Source organism: Phacochoerus africanus, chromosome 15 (assembly GCF_016906955.1).
Source record: "Phacochoerus africanus isolate WHEZ1 chromosome 15, ROS_Pafr_v1, whole genome shotgun sequence".
In the NCBI taxonomy this organism is placed as follows: domain Eukaryota; kingdom Metazoa; phylum Chordata; class Mammalia; order Artiodactyla; family Suidae; genus Phacochoerus; species Phacochoerus africanus.
Genome location: NC_062558.1, coordinates 34,537,682 through 34,553,595, shown reverse-complemented (window position 1 = coordinate 34,553,595; position 15,914 = coordinate 34,537,682). Strand labels below are relative to the sequence as shown.

At 37.1% G+C, this 15,914-nt stretch overlaps 1 protein-coding gene across 2 annotated transcripts in view; it reads right to left on the bottom strand.

The window, feature by feature from the left end:
* TAOK3 (TAO kinase 3) overlaps nucleotides 1-15,914 on the bottom strand; it is a 194,832-nt gene that overhangs the window by 91,017 nt on the left and 87,901 nt on the right. For both annotated transcript variants that reach the window (XM_047759663.1, XM_047759664.1), the window contains exons 2-3: nucleotides 13,718-13,820; nucleotides 7,976-8,187 (exon numbers count right to left, since the gene is read on the bottom strand). In XM_047759663.1, the coding sequence (XP_047615619.1) occupies nucleotides 7,976-8,095 (120 nt within the window). In that variant the 5' untranslated portion in view covers nucleotides 8,096-8,187; nucleotides 13,718-13,820. The remainder of the gene's footprint in view (nucleotides 1-7,975; nucleotides 8,188-13,717; nucleotides 13,821-15,914) is intronic.

Genomic DNA, 15,914 nt, shown 5'->3' with positions numbered 1-15,914 from the left:
CGGAGCTGTAGCTGCCAGCCTACACCAGAGCCATAGCAACGTGGGATCCGAGCCGCGTCTGTGACCTACACCACAGCTCATGGCAACTCTGGATCGTTAACCCACTGAACAAGGGCAGGGATCAAACCTGCAACCTCATGGTTCTTAGTCGGATTCGTTAACCACTGCGCCATGAAGGGAACTCCCCACATTCCTTTTTATATTCTTTTCCATTACGGTTTGTCACAGGATACTGAATATAGTTTCTTGTGCTATACAGTAGGACCTTGTTGTTTATCCATTCTATATATAATGGTGTAAAATACGCTGCAACTTTTGATAGGCTAGTTAGATATTTCTACTCCACTTCAAGGTACAGCTTCTTTTTATCCCTTTCCATATACATGCAAAGGCTATAATATAAAAAAGGATTAAGGTTTAACAATATATATGCAATCAAAGCAAGTCATATTTCCAAAATATCCACACTGGCTTCATCATGTAGAATGTCTACCAATGGAGAATCATAAATATGGTACAATCATAACATAAACATTAAAAGAATTAGGTAATCATTATGAATATACAGTATCACAACAAAAATAAGCTGTATAGTATGATCTTACTTTTGCAAAATAGTAATAATGATTGTATGTGTAGAAAAAATTATGAAAGAATTTATACCAGAATATACATAAGTGATAATCCCTGGATTATCCGATATATGATTATGCCTGACAGAACTTTCCATGAAGATGTAAATGTTCTGTATCTACATCATATATGGGAGCATGTCAAAGGTGGCCAGTTTGACTAAGGAAGTAAATTTTAAACTTCATTTTAATTAACTTAAATTTTTAAAAGTGGCTATTGTATTGCAGACGTTAAAATGAATCCTAACAGGAGTTCCCATCGTGGCTTAGCAGTTAATGAGCCCAATTAGTATCCATGAGGATGCAGGGTTTGATCTGTGGCCTTGCTCAGTGGGTTAAGGATCCAGCACTGCTGTGAGCTGAGGTGTAGTTCACAGATGTGGCTCAGATCTGGCATGGCTTTGGCTGTAGTATAGGCCAGCAGCTACAGTTCCGATTCGACCCCTAGCCTGGGAACCTCCATGTGCCATGGGTGTGGCCATAAAAAGACAAAAAAAAAAAAAATTAACCTTAAGGGAGACTTTTACTTTCAAAATGATACCTTCCTATTTTACACTAATAATAAAATGGATTACATATACACATACACATATCTATAAAGGTTGCTTTGTCTTACAATTTTCTCTATATATCTTCATACTCAAAACACAGCAGTTCATTGAAAGCACCTGAAAACTATAATCGCATAGGTAATAATCTTTTCCTTCAAATTTTCTTAAGAAATTTAAAACTAGAGGAGTTCCCGTAGTGGCACAGTGGTTAACGAATATGACTAGGAACCATGAGGTTGTGGGTTCAATCCCTGGCCTTGCTCAGTGAGTTAAGGATCTGGCGTTGCCGTGAGCTGTGGTGTAGGCCACAGACTCGGCTCAGATCCCACGTTGCTGTGGCTGTGGTGTAGGCCGGCGGCTACAGCTCCAATTAGACCCCTGGCCTGGGAACCTCCATATGCCACGGGAGCGGCTCGAGGAAAGGCAAAAAGACATTAAAAAAAAAAGAAAGAAAGAAAGAAATTTAAAACTAGATAATTTTCTAAAATTTTTTTGAAAAATAAATATAAGACATTAAAAAATTAGCTAGCCATTCCTGTCATGGCTCAGCGGTGACGAACCCGACTAGAATCCATGAGCATGTAGGTTCTGTCTGTGGCTTTGCTCAGTGGGTTAAGGATCTGACATTACCTTGAGCTGTGGTGTAAGGTCTCAGACTCCGCTTGGATCCTGCATTGCTGTGGCTGTGGCATAGCAGGCAGCTGTAGCTCTGATTTGACCCCTGCCTGGGAACTTTCATATGCCCTGGGTATGGCCCTAAAAAGACAAAAATAAATGAATAAATAAATAAATAAATAAAAGATTAGCTAATACTAGCTTTCTTTTAAATACCAGGGCTCTGCATCGGGGTAATACTCCTGATGTAAGTAAACTATTTTGGTTCTATAATAATTTCATCATGGCCCAACAAAGCTATAGCAGTGTTTCTGAGGTAAAAGATTGGAATCCACTCTGGTAAAACCAGGTTACCAACTTCAGAGAAAAATGCCTACTCAATTTCTTAAATGCAATTAAAGAAGCTCCTCTTATAAATGTATAACAATGGCTTTTTCCTAATTAAAAAAATTCTAATTTCAACAACAAACAATACCTTTGATATAAAAAGAATTCAACCCTGGAGTCTTTTTTTTTTGGCCTCACCCATGGCTTGCAGAAGTGCCCAGGCCAGTGACTGAATCTACACCACAGCAGTGATAATATTAGGTCCTTAATGCACTGAGCCACATGGGAACTCCCCAAGAGTCTTAATCAATGCCAAAATGCAAAGAGAATAAGCACATACTAAAAAGAAATTTGTGTATGAGCACTAAGGTAAAAGTATCTATTACGAAAACAAGGTATCCACAAGCTACAGTTTCCAAAATAGCAGGACTCTACAAAGGCATTTTTTAAGACATTTTATTCATTTAAAAAGTAGAGACTGGAGTTCCCGATTTAAAAAGTAGAGACTGGAGTTCCCGTCGTGGCGCAGTGGTTAACGAATCCGACTAGGAACCATGAGGTTGCGGGTTCGGTCCCTGCCCTTGCTCAGTGGGTTAACGATCCGGCGTTGCCGTGAGCTGTGGTGTAGGTTGCAGACACGGCTCGGATCCCGCGATGCTGTGGCTCTGGCGTAGGCTAGTGGCTACAGCTCCGATTCAACCCCTAGCCTGGGAACCTCCATATGCCGCGGGAGCAGCCCAAGAAATAGCAACAACAACAACAAAAAAAAGACAAAAAGACAAAAAAAAAGAGTAGAGACTGACTTTTGCTGAAAATAAAATCTCTCACATTTGGCTGGCTTTTAAAATTTAAAACTAAGACTGTGTTAATGTGACAAAAATAAGGAAAAACTGAAATAAATTCACTAATACAATAAAGAATTAGGGGAACTATATCTGAAAAGTGGATATTTGGGTATGAATCCATGTACTGTGCAGCTAAAGGAGACTGGAAGAGGTTTGCTCAATGACAAATTTTATCTAGTAGTGAGACTTCATAGGAAGAAAAAAAAAATCACATGCAAATGGAATCAGTATTATCTAATTGCTTTTTAAGGTTATTTATAATCAGGGATTACTTGAGACATGAAAAAATAATTAACCTAAAATAAAAATGTATTACTTTATATTTAGAGTTATCATCACTTAGAACTTGGTAAGTGTACCTATCTACTGGGCAAAGACTTGAAATTTGAAAAACATTTCCATTTATTTACAGATGTGAAATTTTTAATGCAATTTTATACCAGTTAAAATTCAGAACTGAAACTGAAACTTTAAAAAAAAAATCAAGATTTTAGTACATAGAAAGGAAACTATCAATGGGGTTTCAGTTTTCCAATGCATTATACTGTTTTATGAATGATTACAACCTTTAGATATTTCAAGTTTTATTCCTGAAGCTTACTTAATGTATGAATGGTCTCAACGGTCTCAGTAACTTTAGCCATTTAAGTAACCATTGATTCAAAATATATTTATTGAGCACTTAACTACATATATGTTTCTGACATTTTCACAAACATTTTTAGCTGCATTTATGATTGTCAATTATTTGCTAGTTTATAAAGAAATATAAAAATTAAACATATGCTTTTCTTTTTGTCCTGGTTATTAAGCCTCAACTAAAACTAAAAGGTATTTAGACCCAGAAGAACAAAACTAAATCTTTTGCTTTAGGTGGATTATGGATGATATGCTGAGTTCAACAAGACAACACTAAAACCCCAGAAACATTATAGTTGTGTTTGAATACAAAAACAAACACGCTCAGCCATTTTTATTTTCCTTTAATACAGAGTTTCTTACTATTTAATTTGTTACTGGTGCTAATTTCTGAATTATTTTATGCAAACCCAAATACACACAGATATTTCATCAATAGTTTTAATTTTCTTGGATATAACATGTTTTCTCAGCTGATTGATTCTAGAAGAGCTGTGCCGGCACATAATTCGCTTTTAATTTATTTCCTGGTATCATCTTGCATCAAAGCTGTAAACTACAAAGAGTCCAACAGAATTATAGTGCTGAGGTATACAAATGTTGGTTGCTAAATTCTGGTCTTTACTGCTTGCTAACATGACTCTGACTCACAAGAAGTACTAATTAGAAGTAACAAATTATCTGAGTTCTTCATAACTCAAACACTTAATAGGTGTTCAAAATCTGTCAGGTATTGGGCCAATGTTAGGGGTAGAACTGTGATTATGCATGCTAGCGCCTCTCATCAAGCAGAACAGTAAGCAACAAAAATAAATTCATAATTAATATAAAATTGCAACGGTGATATGTGTTATAAAGAAAGGTGTGTGTGACTTTGAGGAACAAAAAAGGGGCAGGGCAGGCAAAACTTCCCTGAAGAAATGAGCCTTCACCTGAGAGCTAAAGAACGAATAAACAGTTAAGAACGTCTTAATAATGTTAAGAAGATGAAGATGGCAGAGGAAAGCATTCCAGAGAGAGCAGTTTATGCAAAGATCCTATGATGGATGATCAAAAGAAAACTATTATATTATAGCCAAAGCAATGAGAATAAGAGGGAATATAGTTCAACTACAGAGGGATCACCTCATGAAGGACCTTAACGGCTGGCTATAGTAAAGATTTTGATCTTAGCTTAAGGAGAAAGGAGAGAGATCCTATAAAGGCTTTATAGAGAAAAAGTGATATGATCAGATTTAGGTGTTTCTGCTCCTCCACCAACCCCCAAGCTCACTGTGCTGCGGGCCAAAGACTGGAGAGAAACCAGAATGGATACACAGAGATTGGAGATTACTGCCTGTCCAAGTAAGAGGTGATAATCTTCTTAGTTATAATGGTATGAGTGAAAAGAGGAAGAATCTATTAACAGAGAAGAGCAACACACAAATATTACCTTTTTTAAGGTAAGAAAATCTATTTGTAAGGTACTATCCATATGACCATTGTAAATAAAAGGTTAAAGCTTTTTGTAAGTGTAATTGTAAAGCAACAGCTACTTCCCCTTTAATCTGTTTTTTTTAGTGCCTTTCAGGTTGATTTGGGCCTGTACTATACACACACATTTGTATACAGGCAATATATGATTATGTTTCAGTGCCTGAGCCACCCAGGTTATCTTTGTGATTCCTCTAGTCTATCATTATTAACAAATAACATACATTTACATCATGCTACCCAGAACAGCTTGCAATTTAAAATTTATGAATTGTTTATTTCTGGATTCTTCTATTTAATATTTTTGGACTGAGGTTGACCTTAGATAACTGAAACTGTGGAAAGTCAAACTGTGAATAAGGGGGAACCACTGTACTCTAGCTGAATAGACAGGACTTAGCCCAAAAGGCAAATAAAGCACTAGGTCTTCTGCAGCCTACCTCAACGTAGGTCTCATTTTACTCCTAGTATAGATGGCTTGTTAGTTTTGAAGCACACATGGTTTACTGCATTTATTCTAAAAGCATATATGGTTTACTGTATTTATTTAGAAGGGTCTGATTGCTTTTTATTTATTTATTTATTTTTCAGGTTTTTTTTTTTTTTTGTCTTTTTGCCATTTCTTGGGCCGCTCCCACGGCATATGGAGGTTGCCAGGCTAGGGGTCTAATTAGAGCTGTAGCTGCCAGCCTACACCAGAGCCACAGCAACGCGGGATCCGAGCCACATCTGCGACCTACACCACAGCTCACGGCAATGCCGGATCGTTAACCCACTGAGCAAGGGCAGGGATCGAACCCACAACCTCATGGTTCCTAGTTGGATTCGTTAACCACTGCACCACAACGGGAACTCCCTGATTGCTTTTTAAAACAGAAGAGTCAAACAGAGATTGGAACTACTTGCTGACTCTGGCCAAGAGGATTCTGAGAGGATGAATTAGTTATACAGCAATATAAGGAAAAATAAGAGCAGAAGACTGCGTGAAGAAAGTATCTCTGAGCAAAACAAACAGGTCACAGCCAAATATATACAGAATGTTTCTATTTTTAAAAAGTTCAAAACTGGGTAAAACTTATTTGGGGTGCAGAAATAAGAGGGTTACATATAAAGAAAAATAAACAACAACAAAAATCACCATAAAATTGAGGATATTGGATTCCTGCAACAAAAAAGGGACTTCTAGGGTGCTGGCAATATTCTATTTCATGGCCTGGGTGGTGTTTATAAAGGGATTTACTTTTTAATTATTCTTTATATATTAAAAGATATGTGTGGGGTTCCTGTCGTGGCCCAGCGGAAATGAATCTGACTAGTATCCATGAGGACGCAGGTTTGATCCCTGGCCTCGCTCAGTGGGTTAAAGGATCCAGTGTTAGCATGAGCTGTGGTGTAGGTTGCAGAGGCGGCTCAGATACAGTGTTGCTGTGACTCTAGCATAGGCCAGTGGCTACAGTTCCCTAGCCTGGGAACCTCCATATGCTGTATGTATTATATATTAGTAATTTAAAAATTCTTTTAAAAAACGTGTCTTGGTGAATGACAAGGCAGGATTATGATTGGGCCTTAAAGCTGAAAGACTAACATCAGTGTATTAACTTGAAAATAGCCAAACATTAGATGCAGGTGAGGAAGGAGAAGTGATGGTGCTGAGTATAGACACAAAGAGATGAGAGACCATTCAGAGAAAACTCAGGCTGATGATTTGACCAGAAACGGAAGGATGAGTTCCAGATGCAATTCGTAAAATCTCATTTGGAAGGACAACTAAAGATAAGCCCTATCCAGAGGGAAGAACATTAAGGACCACTTAAAAAGAAAATTCAAATATTATTTGATTAAGAAAAAAATTATGTGATAACAGGTTTGGAGGTGAAAAGGTAATAACTAGTACTTAAATATTACTTGCTTTAATGAACCAGGAACACTTAAGGAAGCACGTGTTACTCTGATGAAGCAAACTTCTAAGGCTGTCAAAGAACTATACATAAATATAGTTTATGCATAACAATATAAAGAACTATATTTTATGCAATGAATTTCAGGTGAATAAGCCATGTTAACATTTCAGTCATTTCTCACTCTTCTCATCAGAAGGTAATCATAGACTTGAATTTCAAACTGACTCTATGGGGGCTAAGCCTTGTATCCCTTAATCTAAGATACTGACTTAATATGACTGTTATTAAAAATCTCTCAGTTTATCTCTCTGAGTAGTTGTTCATTTGCCCATTTGTCCATTCACTCATCTGTCCGTCATTTACTGAGTTCCTACTAGTGAGAAATTATACTCGTTACTGGGGATACAGCTGTGAACTAGTAGACATAGCCCCTGTCCTGATGGAGCATATTAGTGAGAGGGACACACATGAATCAATAAAATCTCACACATAATTTATTCAGCTAAACCTGTGATAAATGCAACAAAGTATCAGAGTGGAGTGTTATGAGAGCATAAAGAAAGTCTTAATTTAGTGCTGGATGGTTGAACAGAATGGCTATCTTGTGGCTGTAACACTTAAGCTGATATCTGTAGGATAAAGAAGAGTTAGACAGGAATGGGGAACACAACGTGCAGTTTTCTAGTTAGGAAGAATAGCATATATAAAGGCCGAGGGATTAAAGAGCTTGGCACATAGGGGAATTGCACAGAGTTCAAATTGAAGTTTATGACTTTTTTGCATTACCTTGACAGTAGAATTGGTTGATATGATACCACTGATTTAAATAATGCCTAGAATTCTAGGACTGGCTTTTCAGCAATGACTGTTAGCCTCTACTGTAGACATCATTTAATTTGTAGGAGAAACATAAAACCAAGTACATTTTATTACTTAGAATCTATAAAATTCAAACTTGCTTAATTTGATCTAAACAATTTTTAATTACTTACAAAATAAACTGCTCCAAAACTTCCATGTCCGATTTCATGCAAACCAATAAAAAGTTCTTCAGGATCATCTTTGTAAAACAGGTCAGCAATCTCCGGGTCTTTTGGCACCCCTTTCCGCATGATGACCAGTATGTACAAGTGTTTTGCTTTTGATATCCCAGTCAGCCTTCTCTCTCATTGACAATTATTTTTTGGGGGTAAAATTTCAGTACCTGTAGAAAACAAGATTTGACATTAACTTATTATACATTTTGTTTGGTAACAATTACAAATTCATGTTTAAAACCATCTTGGTCTTAACAAATTCATAATAAAAAAGGCAAATCACCGAAAAGAAAAATGGGCAAACTTTGCTATAATCGGTGCATATGTACATCTTTGATTCATACTGATATCATATACAAAATTCGCAATTTAAAATCTTCCCACAAAGAAAGCACCAAAATCAAATGGCTTTATTGGTGAATTTAGCCAAACATCTAAAGAACATACAACACTAATTCTATACAGCTATTCCAGAAAATGGAAAAGGAGAAATGCTTTCTAGGACTAATTCTATGAGGCCTGTGTTACCCTTACACCAAAGCCAGACAAAAATATTACAAGAAAGAAAGCAACAGACCCAAATTCTCCAAGACTATAAATACAAAAATTCACACTAAAATTATAGCAAATATAACAGTAATATATGAAATAGATAATACATCATGACTAGGCAGAATTTATCACAGGAATGCAAGGTTGGTTTAACCCTCAAAAATCAATGTAATTCACCATATCAACAATCTGAAAAAGCAGCCAAATGATCATCTCTAAAGATGTAGAAAAATGGAGTTCCTGTTGTGGCTCAGTGGAAACAAATCCAACTAATATCCATGAGGATGTGGGTTCAATCCCTGGCCTCGCTTAGTGGTTCAGGGATCCAGCATTGCTGTGAACTGGGGTGTAGGTTGCAGACATTGCTTGGATCCCGAGTTGCTGTGGCTGTGGTGTAGGCTGGCAGCTGTAGTTCCGATTAGACTGTTCATTAACCTGAGAACTTCCATATGCCTCGAGTGCAGCCCTAAAGAGGAAAAAAAAAAAAAGATGCAGAAAAGGCCTTTGACCAAATTCAAAGTTCATTCCTGATTTTACACACTCTTGAGCCAGCTAGGAATAGAAGGTAACATCCCCAACCTAACAAAGGAAATCTATGAAACATTTACAGCTAATGTCAGAAATAATGATGAAAGACCAAATGCTTTCCTCCTATGATAAGGAACAAGGCAAGGATGTCTGTTCTCAACACCTCTTTTTTTTTCTTTTTTTTTCTTTTTGTGTTTTCTAGGGCCGCACCTGTGGCATATGGAGATTCCCAGGCTAGGGGTCTAATCAGAGCTGTAGCTGCCAAGCCTACACCAGAGCCACAGCAATGCAGGATCCGAGCCACATCTGCAACCTACACCACAGCTTACGGCAATGCCAGATCCTTAACCCACTGAGTGAGGCCAGGGATTGAACCCGAAACCTCATGGTTCCTAGTTGGATTCGTTAACCACTGAGCCACGACGGGAACTCCTATTCTCAACACTTCTATTCAACGTTGTGCTGGATGTTCTATAAGAGCAATAGGCAAGAAAGAAAGAAATAAAAGTGAAATACTTAGGGATAATCTCACAAAGGATTGCAAGACTTGGACAGTGAAAATTACAAAATAATGGTGAAAGCAATTAAAGGAGTAATGAAAAGATATACTGTGATTCAAAGCCAGAAGACTTGATATTGAGTATTTATTCATTTATTTGGTCTTTTAAGGGCCAGATCCACTGCATATGGAGGTGCCCAGGCTAGGAGTTGAATTAGAGCTGTAGCTGCTGGCCTATGCCACAGTTACAGCAACACCAGATCTGAGCTGTGTCTGCAACCTATACCACAGCTCACGGCGACACCAGATCCTTAACCCACTGAGCAAAGCCAGGGATCAAACCTGCATCCTCATGGATGCTAGTCAGATTCGTATCATTAAGCCATGATGGGAACTCTGATATTGAGTATTCTTTAGAAACAGAAACTGAGAAGCTGATTCTGAAATTCATATGAAAATGCAATGGTCCTAAAATAACGAAAACAACCTTGAAAAAGGAAGTCAAACAGGAGGGCTAACATAACCTAATTGTAAGATTTATCAGGAGTTCCTGTCGTGGCTCAGTGGTTAATGAATCCGACTAGGAACCATGAGATTGCAGGTTCGATCCCTGGCCTCACTCAGTGGGTTAAGGATCTGGCATTGCCGCGAGCTGTGGTGTAGGTCGCAGACGAGGCTCGGATCCTGTGTTGTTGTGGCTCTGGCATAGGCCAGTGGCTACAGCTCGGATTAGATCCCTAGCCTGGGAACCTCCATATGCCGAGGGAAGTGGCCCTAAAAAAGGCAAAAAGACAAAAAAAAAAAAAAGGTAAGATTTATCATAAGATTACACTTACTAAGACATCAAGACACTGATACTGGTGGGTATTGTGTGTATATATATATATATATATATATAAAATAAAATATATACTTATGTATAAAATTCACACACAGACAAATAAGTCAATGCAACAAAATAGGAAGTACAGAAATAAACCCTCACATTTATGGACAACTTTATTTATTTATTTATTTGCTTTTTATGAAAGTTCCCAGGCTAGGGGTCGAATTGGAGCTGCAGCTGCTTGCCTACACCACAGCCACACCAACGCCAAACCTGAGCTGTGTCTATAACCTACACCATGGCTCATGGCAACATTGGATCCTTAACCCACTCAGTGAAGCCAGGGAGTGAATGCACATTCTCATGGATACTAGTCGGTTTCTTTACTATTGAGCCACAACGGGAACTCCTGGATAACTTAATTTTGATAAAGGCATAATGGCAATTCATTGGAGAAAGTCTTCCACAAATGGTGCCATAATCAATGCATATATATATATGTTTGATTCATATTGATACCATACTCAAAAACTGATACTCATACTTCAAACAGATTATAGAACTAAATGAAAAACACACAACTAAAAAATTTGTGAAGAAAACATACCAGAAAATTGTTGTGACCTTGGGTTAGGCAAGGATTTCTTAGATATAAAAACAAAAGCAGAATCCATTAAGGAAAAAAAGATTAACTAGATTAAGAATGAGCGGGGGCTGAAAGACGATTTTATGGGAATGAGAAGATAAGCCACTGCGAGAAGATCTTTGCAAAACATATATCTTACAATGAAATTGTATTCACAAAGTATAAAGAATTCTCAAAACTCAATTAAAGAAAGAGATTACTATACAAACTTCACCAAGAAAGATAAATGGATAGCAACTAAGGAAAAAAAAAAGCTTAATTTCACTATTCAATGAAAATAACACTACAAACCTATTAGAAGGGCTATTTTTTTTTGGGGGGGGGGGGGCTGCACCTGTGGCATATGGAAATTCCGGGCCAGAGATCTAATCCCAGCCACAGTTGTGGCAATGCTAGATCCTTAACCCACTGTTCCTGGCCAGGGACTGAACCCATGCCTCAGCAGTGACTCAAGCTGCTGCAGAGACAATCCTGGATCCTTAACCTGCTGCACCACAGCAGGAACTCCTAGACTGGCTAAGTTTACTTTTATTTTTTAATTTTTTGCTTTTTAGGGCTGCCCCCACAGCATATGGAAGTTCCCAGGCTAGGGGTTGAATTGGAGGTACAGCTGCCAGCCTATACCACAGTCACAGCAACTTGGGATCTGAGCCACTCTGTGATCTGCACCACAGCTCACGGCAGGGATTGAATCCACATCCTCATAGATACTAGTCGGATTCATCTCCGCTGCACCACAACAGGAACTCCCTAGAATGGCTAACTTTAAAAGGACAGACTATACCAGGTGCTGGCAAGGATTTGAAGTAACTGGATCTCTTAGACACTGCTGACAGGAATGTAAAAACGGTACCAACACTTTGGAAAACAGCTGGTAGTTTTTACAAAGTTTAAAATACATCTACCATAAGGTGTAGCCATTCCAATCCTAGGTATTTACCCAAGAAAAATGAAAGCAAGTGTCCATCCCTGTACACAATGTTAATAGTTTTATTTTTAAAAGTCAAAACTGGAAACGACCCAAATATCCACCAACAGATAAATGGATAAACAATCTGCAGCACATGCAGACAATGGAATGTACTTAGCAATAAAATGAACTACTGACACATGCTACAACATAGATGAATCTCAAAATAATTATGCTGAATGAAATAAGCCAGGCCAATAAAAAAAGAGAGAGAGAGGGAACATACTTTCTTTGAATTATATAAAATTCTGGATAATGCAAACTAACCTAGAGTGGTAGCATATCAATGGCTGTCTGAGGATAGGGATGGGGTGAGAAGAGATGCAAGAGAGGTACTGAAAAACAGTATGAAGAAATCTTTGTGCTAAGGGTTCGATCCCTGGCCTGGGAACTTCCACATGCTGCAGGAGTCCCTACCCACTAGGAATCTTTTGGGAGTGATTGATATATTTACCATCTTCATTATGATGATGGAAATTTACATATGTTAACATATATATATGTTAAAACATGTTTAATATGTTCAGATTATTGTATATCAATTAATAAGGCTGCTTTAAAAAGCTGCAATAAACAAAACTGAAAGGCAAGTAAAGTAGGGATGATTCCTGCAAAACACGTGCCAGTTAAGTATTCTTAATATCAGAGAGGTAAACACATACACATATATACACCCACCTCCCCCTCCACAAACAAAGTACACAAGTGGGAAATTTAAAAAGGAAATAGCAGTGTCTATTAATGATATGAAGCATATATAATTTCACTAGTAATCAAAGAAGTAAAACTAAAATAATAAGACCCTTAATTTCACTCACCAAATTGACAAAGTAATAAAGATACTTTTTTTGGTAAGGGCATAAGGAAAGAGTCATTTTTATACATTCCTAGAAGAGCAGAATGGGAACATTCCTTGACCAAGTAATATCCTTCTACAAGGGAGTTTTTTTTTGTTTTGTTTTGATTTGTTTTAGTAAATGATGCAGGGTGTAAAGTAGTGCAGAGGAGGGATGCAACAGTGAAGACGGGAAACATAGTTTCCTTCACCTACAAGTCTGGATTTCTTTGCAGTCTTGTGTTTTATCTGAAGAAGGCATTGGAATTTCAAGTTATTTATTTATTTATTTATTTATTTATTTCCTTCTTTTTGCTTATTTGTATTTTCTAAATTTTCTGAAAAGCCTATTCTATAATTAGAGGAAAAGTGATAGGAAAATTTTGTTATTTTGAAGTCTAATTATAAAGCACTACAACAAAAAAATGACAATACACGTATTTCCAGGAAATTTGATAATAGGAAAAAAAATCTAGCCAGGTAATTCTCCATATTTTAAGATATAGTGGTTCCCCTGCTGTAGTTCAATAGGATGGGCGGTGTCTGCAGAGTCAGGACTTAGGATCAATCCCCAGCCCAGCACAGTGAGTTAAAGCACCTGGCATTTTGGCGGCTGTGGTGTAGGTTGCAAAGGCAGCTTGGATGTGACTCCTGGCCTGGGAATTCCATATGCCGCAGGGCAGCCAAAAGTGGAAAAATAATATTTTATCACAATTTAATATTTTTACTTTTCCTTTTAATTTTTCTTATAAATACAATGATAATTCATTATATAAAAAACAGAAAATACATCCCCCCCATTTTATAAGAGAAAGCTAGGTCATGGATCTACGGACAATACCTTTTTGTGTATGGCGCAAAATATACTGTATTGCTCAGATTCATTTTAGCAGCAATTTTTTTTTCTCTTTTTATAACTTCAGTCTTTTGTATTTATGGTCCACCTATGGAAAAAGAAGAATGAAATATATAATTATGGGCAAAATTCAAGAAGCAACAATAGATAATAGGACAGTTTTAAATATTTATAAACACAACATTACAAAGTTAAAATCTGATCATTTCTTTGTAGGTGACAAATGTAAAAGGTAAGATTTTCACAACAAAGACCCAGGCTACTTTCTCACAAGCAATACCAGGGAAATGAATGTGTCATTAGATTTCAGAATCTATACTGAGGCTTGCACTGGTCTGTCTGAGTCTAAGAAAACTCAATAGAGGCTACCAGTAGACAGGACTAATGTGACAGCATGTGGTGATGCTACTGATTCTCTGTCAGTAAGGCTTATATTTTGAATTGCTTTTCCAATAGGCATGATGATTAACATTGACTCATCTATCTTTCCTTTCCTGGTCTCCCTACAATCTCTCTCTCAGATTGAGGGTAGTGATAATTCTTTATTATCTATTAAAGAAGTACATGCCCAATGTAGAATATCTGGGAAATACACACCATTATGGAAAAAAAATCCATAATCCTACCCACGACAAACTCCATTAACAATTTGGGATAGTTTTCTCCATGAAACGTATTTATTTTTTCATGCACATATTTATTTTATTACACAGCTGAGATCACATTATACATATAATTCCACCCCTTTTATCGAACTCTAGATTATAAGCTTTTAGCCACGTTACCAAACATTACTCACAAATATCATTTAATGGCTGTTCAATGTTTATCTTATGGAAGGGCCACAATTCATTCACAACAGTTTCTCCACAATTTGAAACCAAGCCTGTATTCAATCCTTTGTTGAACTATTAAAAATTATTGTTTCACAGATTCACAGACATAGAGAAGAGACTTGTGGTTGCCAAGAGGGAGGGAGTGAGATGAACTGGGAGTTTGGGGTTAGTAGATGAAAGCTATTACATTTAGAATGGATAAGTAATGAGGTCTTGCAGTATATAGCACAGGGAACTATAGCCAGTCTCTTGGGATAGACCATGATGGAAGACAATATAAGAAATGGAATGAATATACATATATGACTGGGTCACTTTGCTGTACAGGAGAAATTGGCACACCACTGTAAATCAACTATACTTTAATAGAAAATAAAAATTATTGTGTTTTGAAGAACTTTGTGCTCATTATCCATTTATATCTAGGGCTTTTTGGGAATGGATTTTTAGAAGTAGGAATATTGGGTCAAAGAATATAACAATTTAAAACTTAGGTACACTGAAATAATTTTTGGATGCTTGAGTAACTTAGGAAATTGAAGGCCAGAAGAGGGCAAAAACTATAAAAAAGATGCTGACTTCCATTTTTACTTTTTTCTTGTTGAAGACAACCCAATCGCCTCTGACATCTATATTTACAAACAAATCTTTTTCGTTATTTTGTTATTCCCACTGATTCTATGGCTGTGGAATGCTTTAGATAAATTGGTAGCTAAAACTGACTGGAATTTAGCATCACATTTTATCCCAACATCAACTAGTCAATAACTAAAATGACTGCATGTATACCTTGTTCTGCTAATGTAGTCTGACTATAGCTTCAAGGAACTAAAACATTCCTTATTATACGAATACCAGTTGCGAAACTTCTGAAAAAGTAGCTTTAAATAAAGGCATTTACCAACATCCTCATGTCTTGACTAGTTTCAAATGCAGAATGTGTTCACTCCTAGAAAAGAGTTTCCTCATGCTATGGACACATATGCTTAGTATTTTTCTTCTAAGTACTTACTTATTTTCACATAATTTTCTTAAAATAGGTACTCTCTATTCAGTTGCACAGCTCTATACATTTTAAAATAAAATCTCTGAGACTTCTAAGAATAAAACTTTCTTGGTTTTATTATTTGTTTCCCCCTGCTAGAACACTGCACATGGTACTGAGGCTGAAAAACCATACTCTGGAAGTTTATCCATTACACCTAAAGGATGTTCTGTTTCTTCCATTTAACCACCTTCTTTCTTTCTTTAAAAATGTCTCTGGGGAGTTCCCATTATGGTGCCAAGAGATCAGCAGCATCTCTGCAGCACCGGGACGCAGGTCCATCCCTGGCCTGGTGGCACAA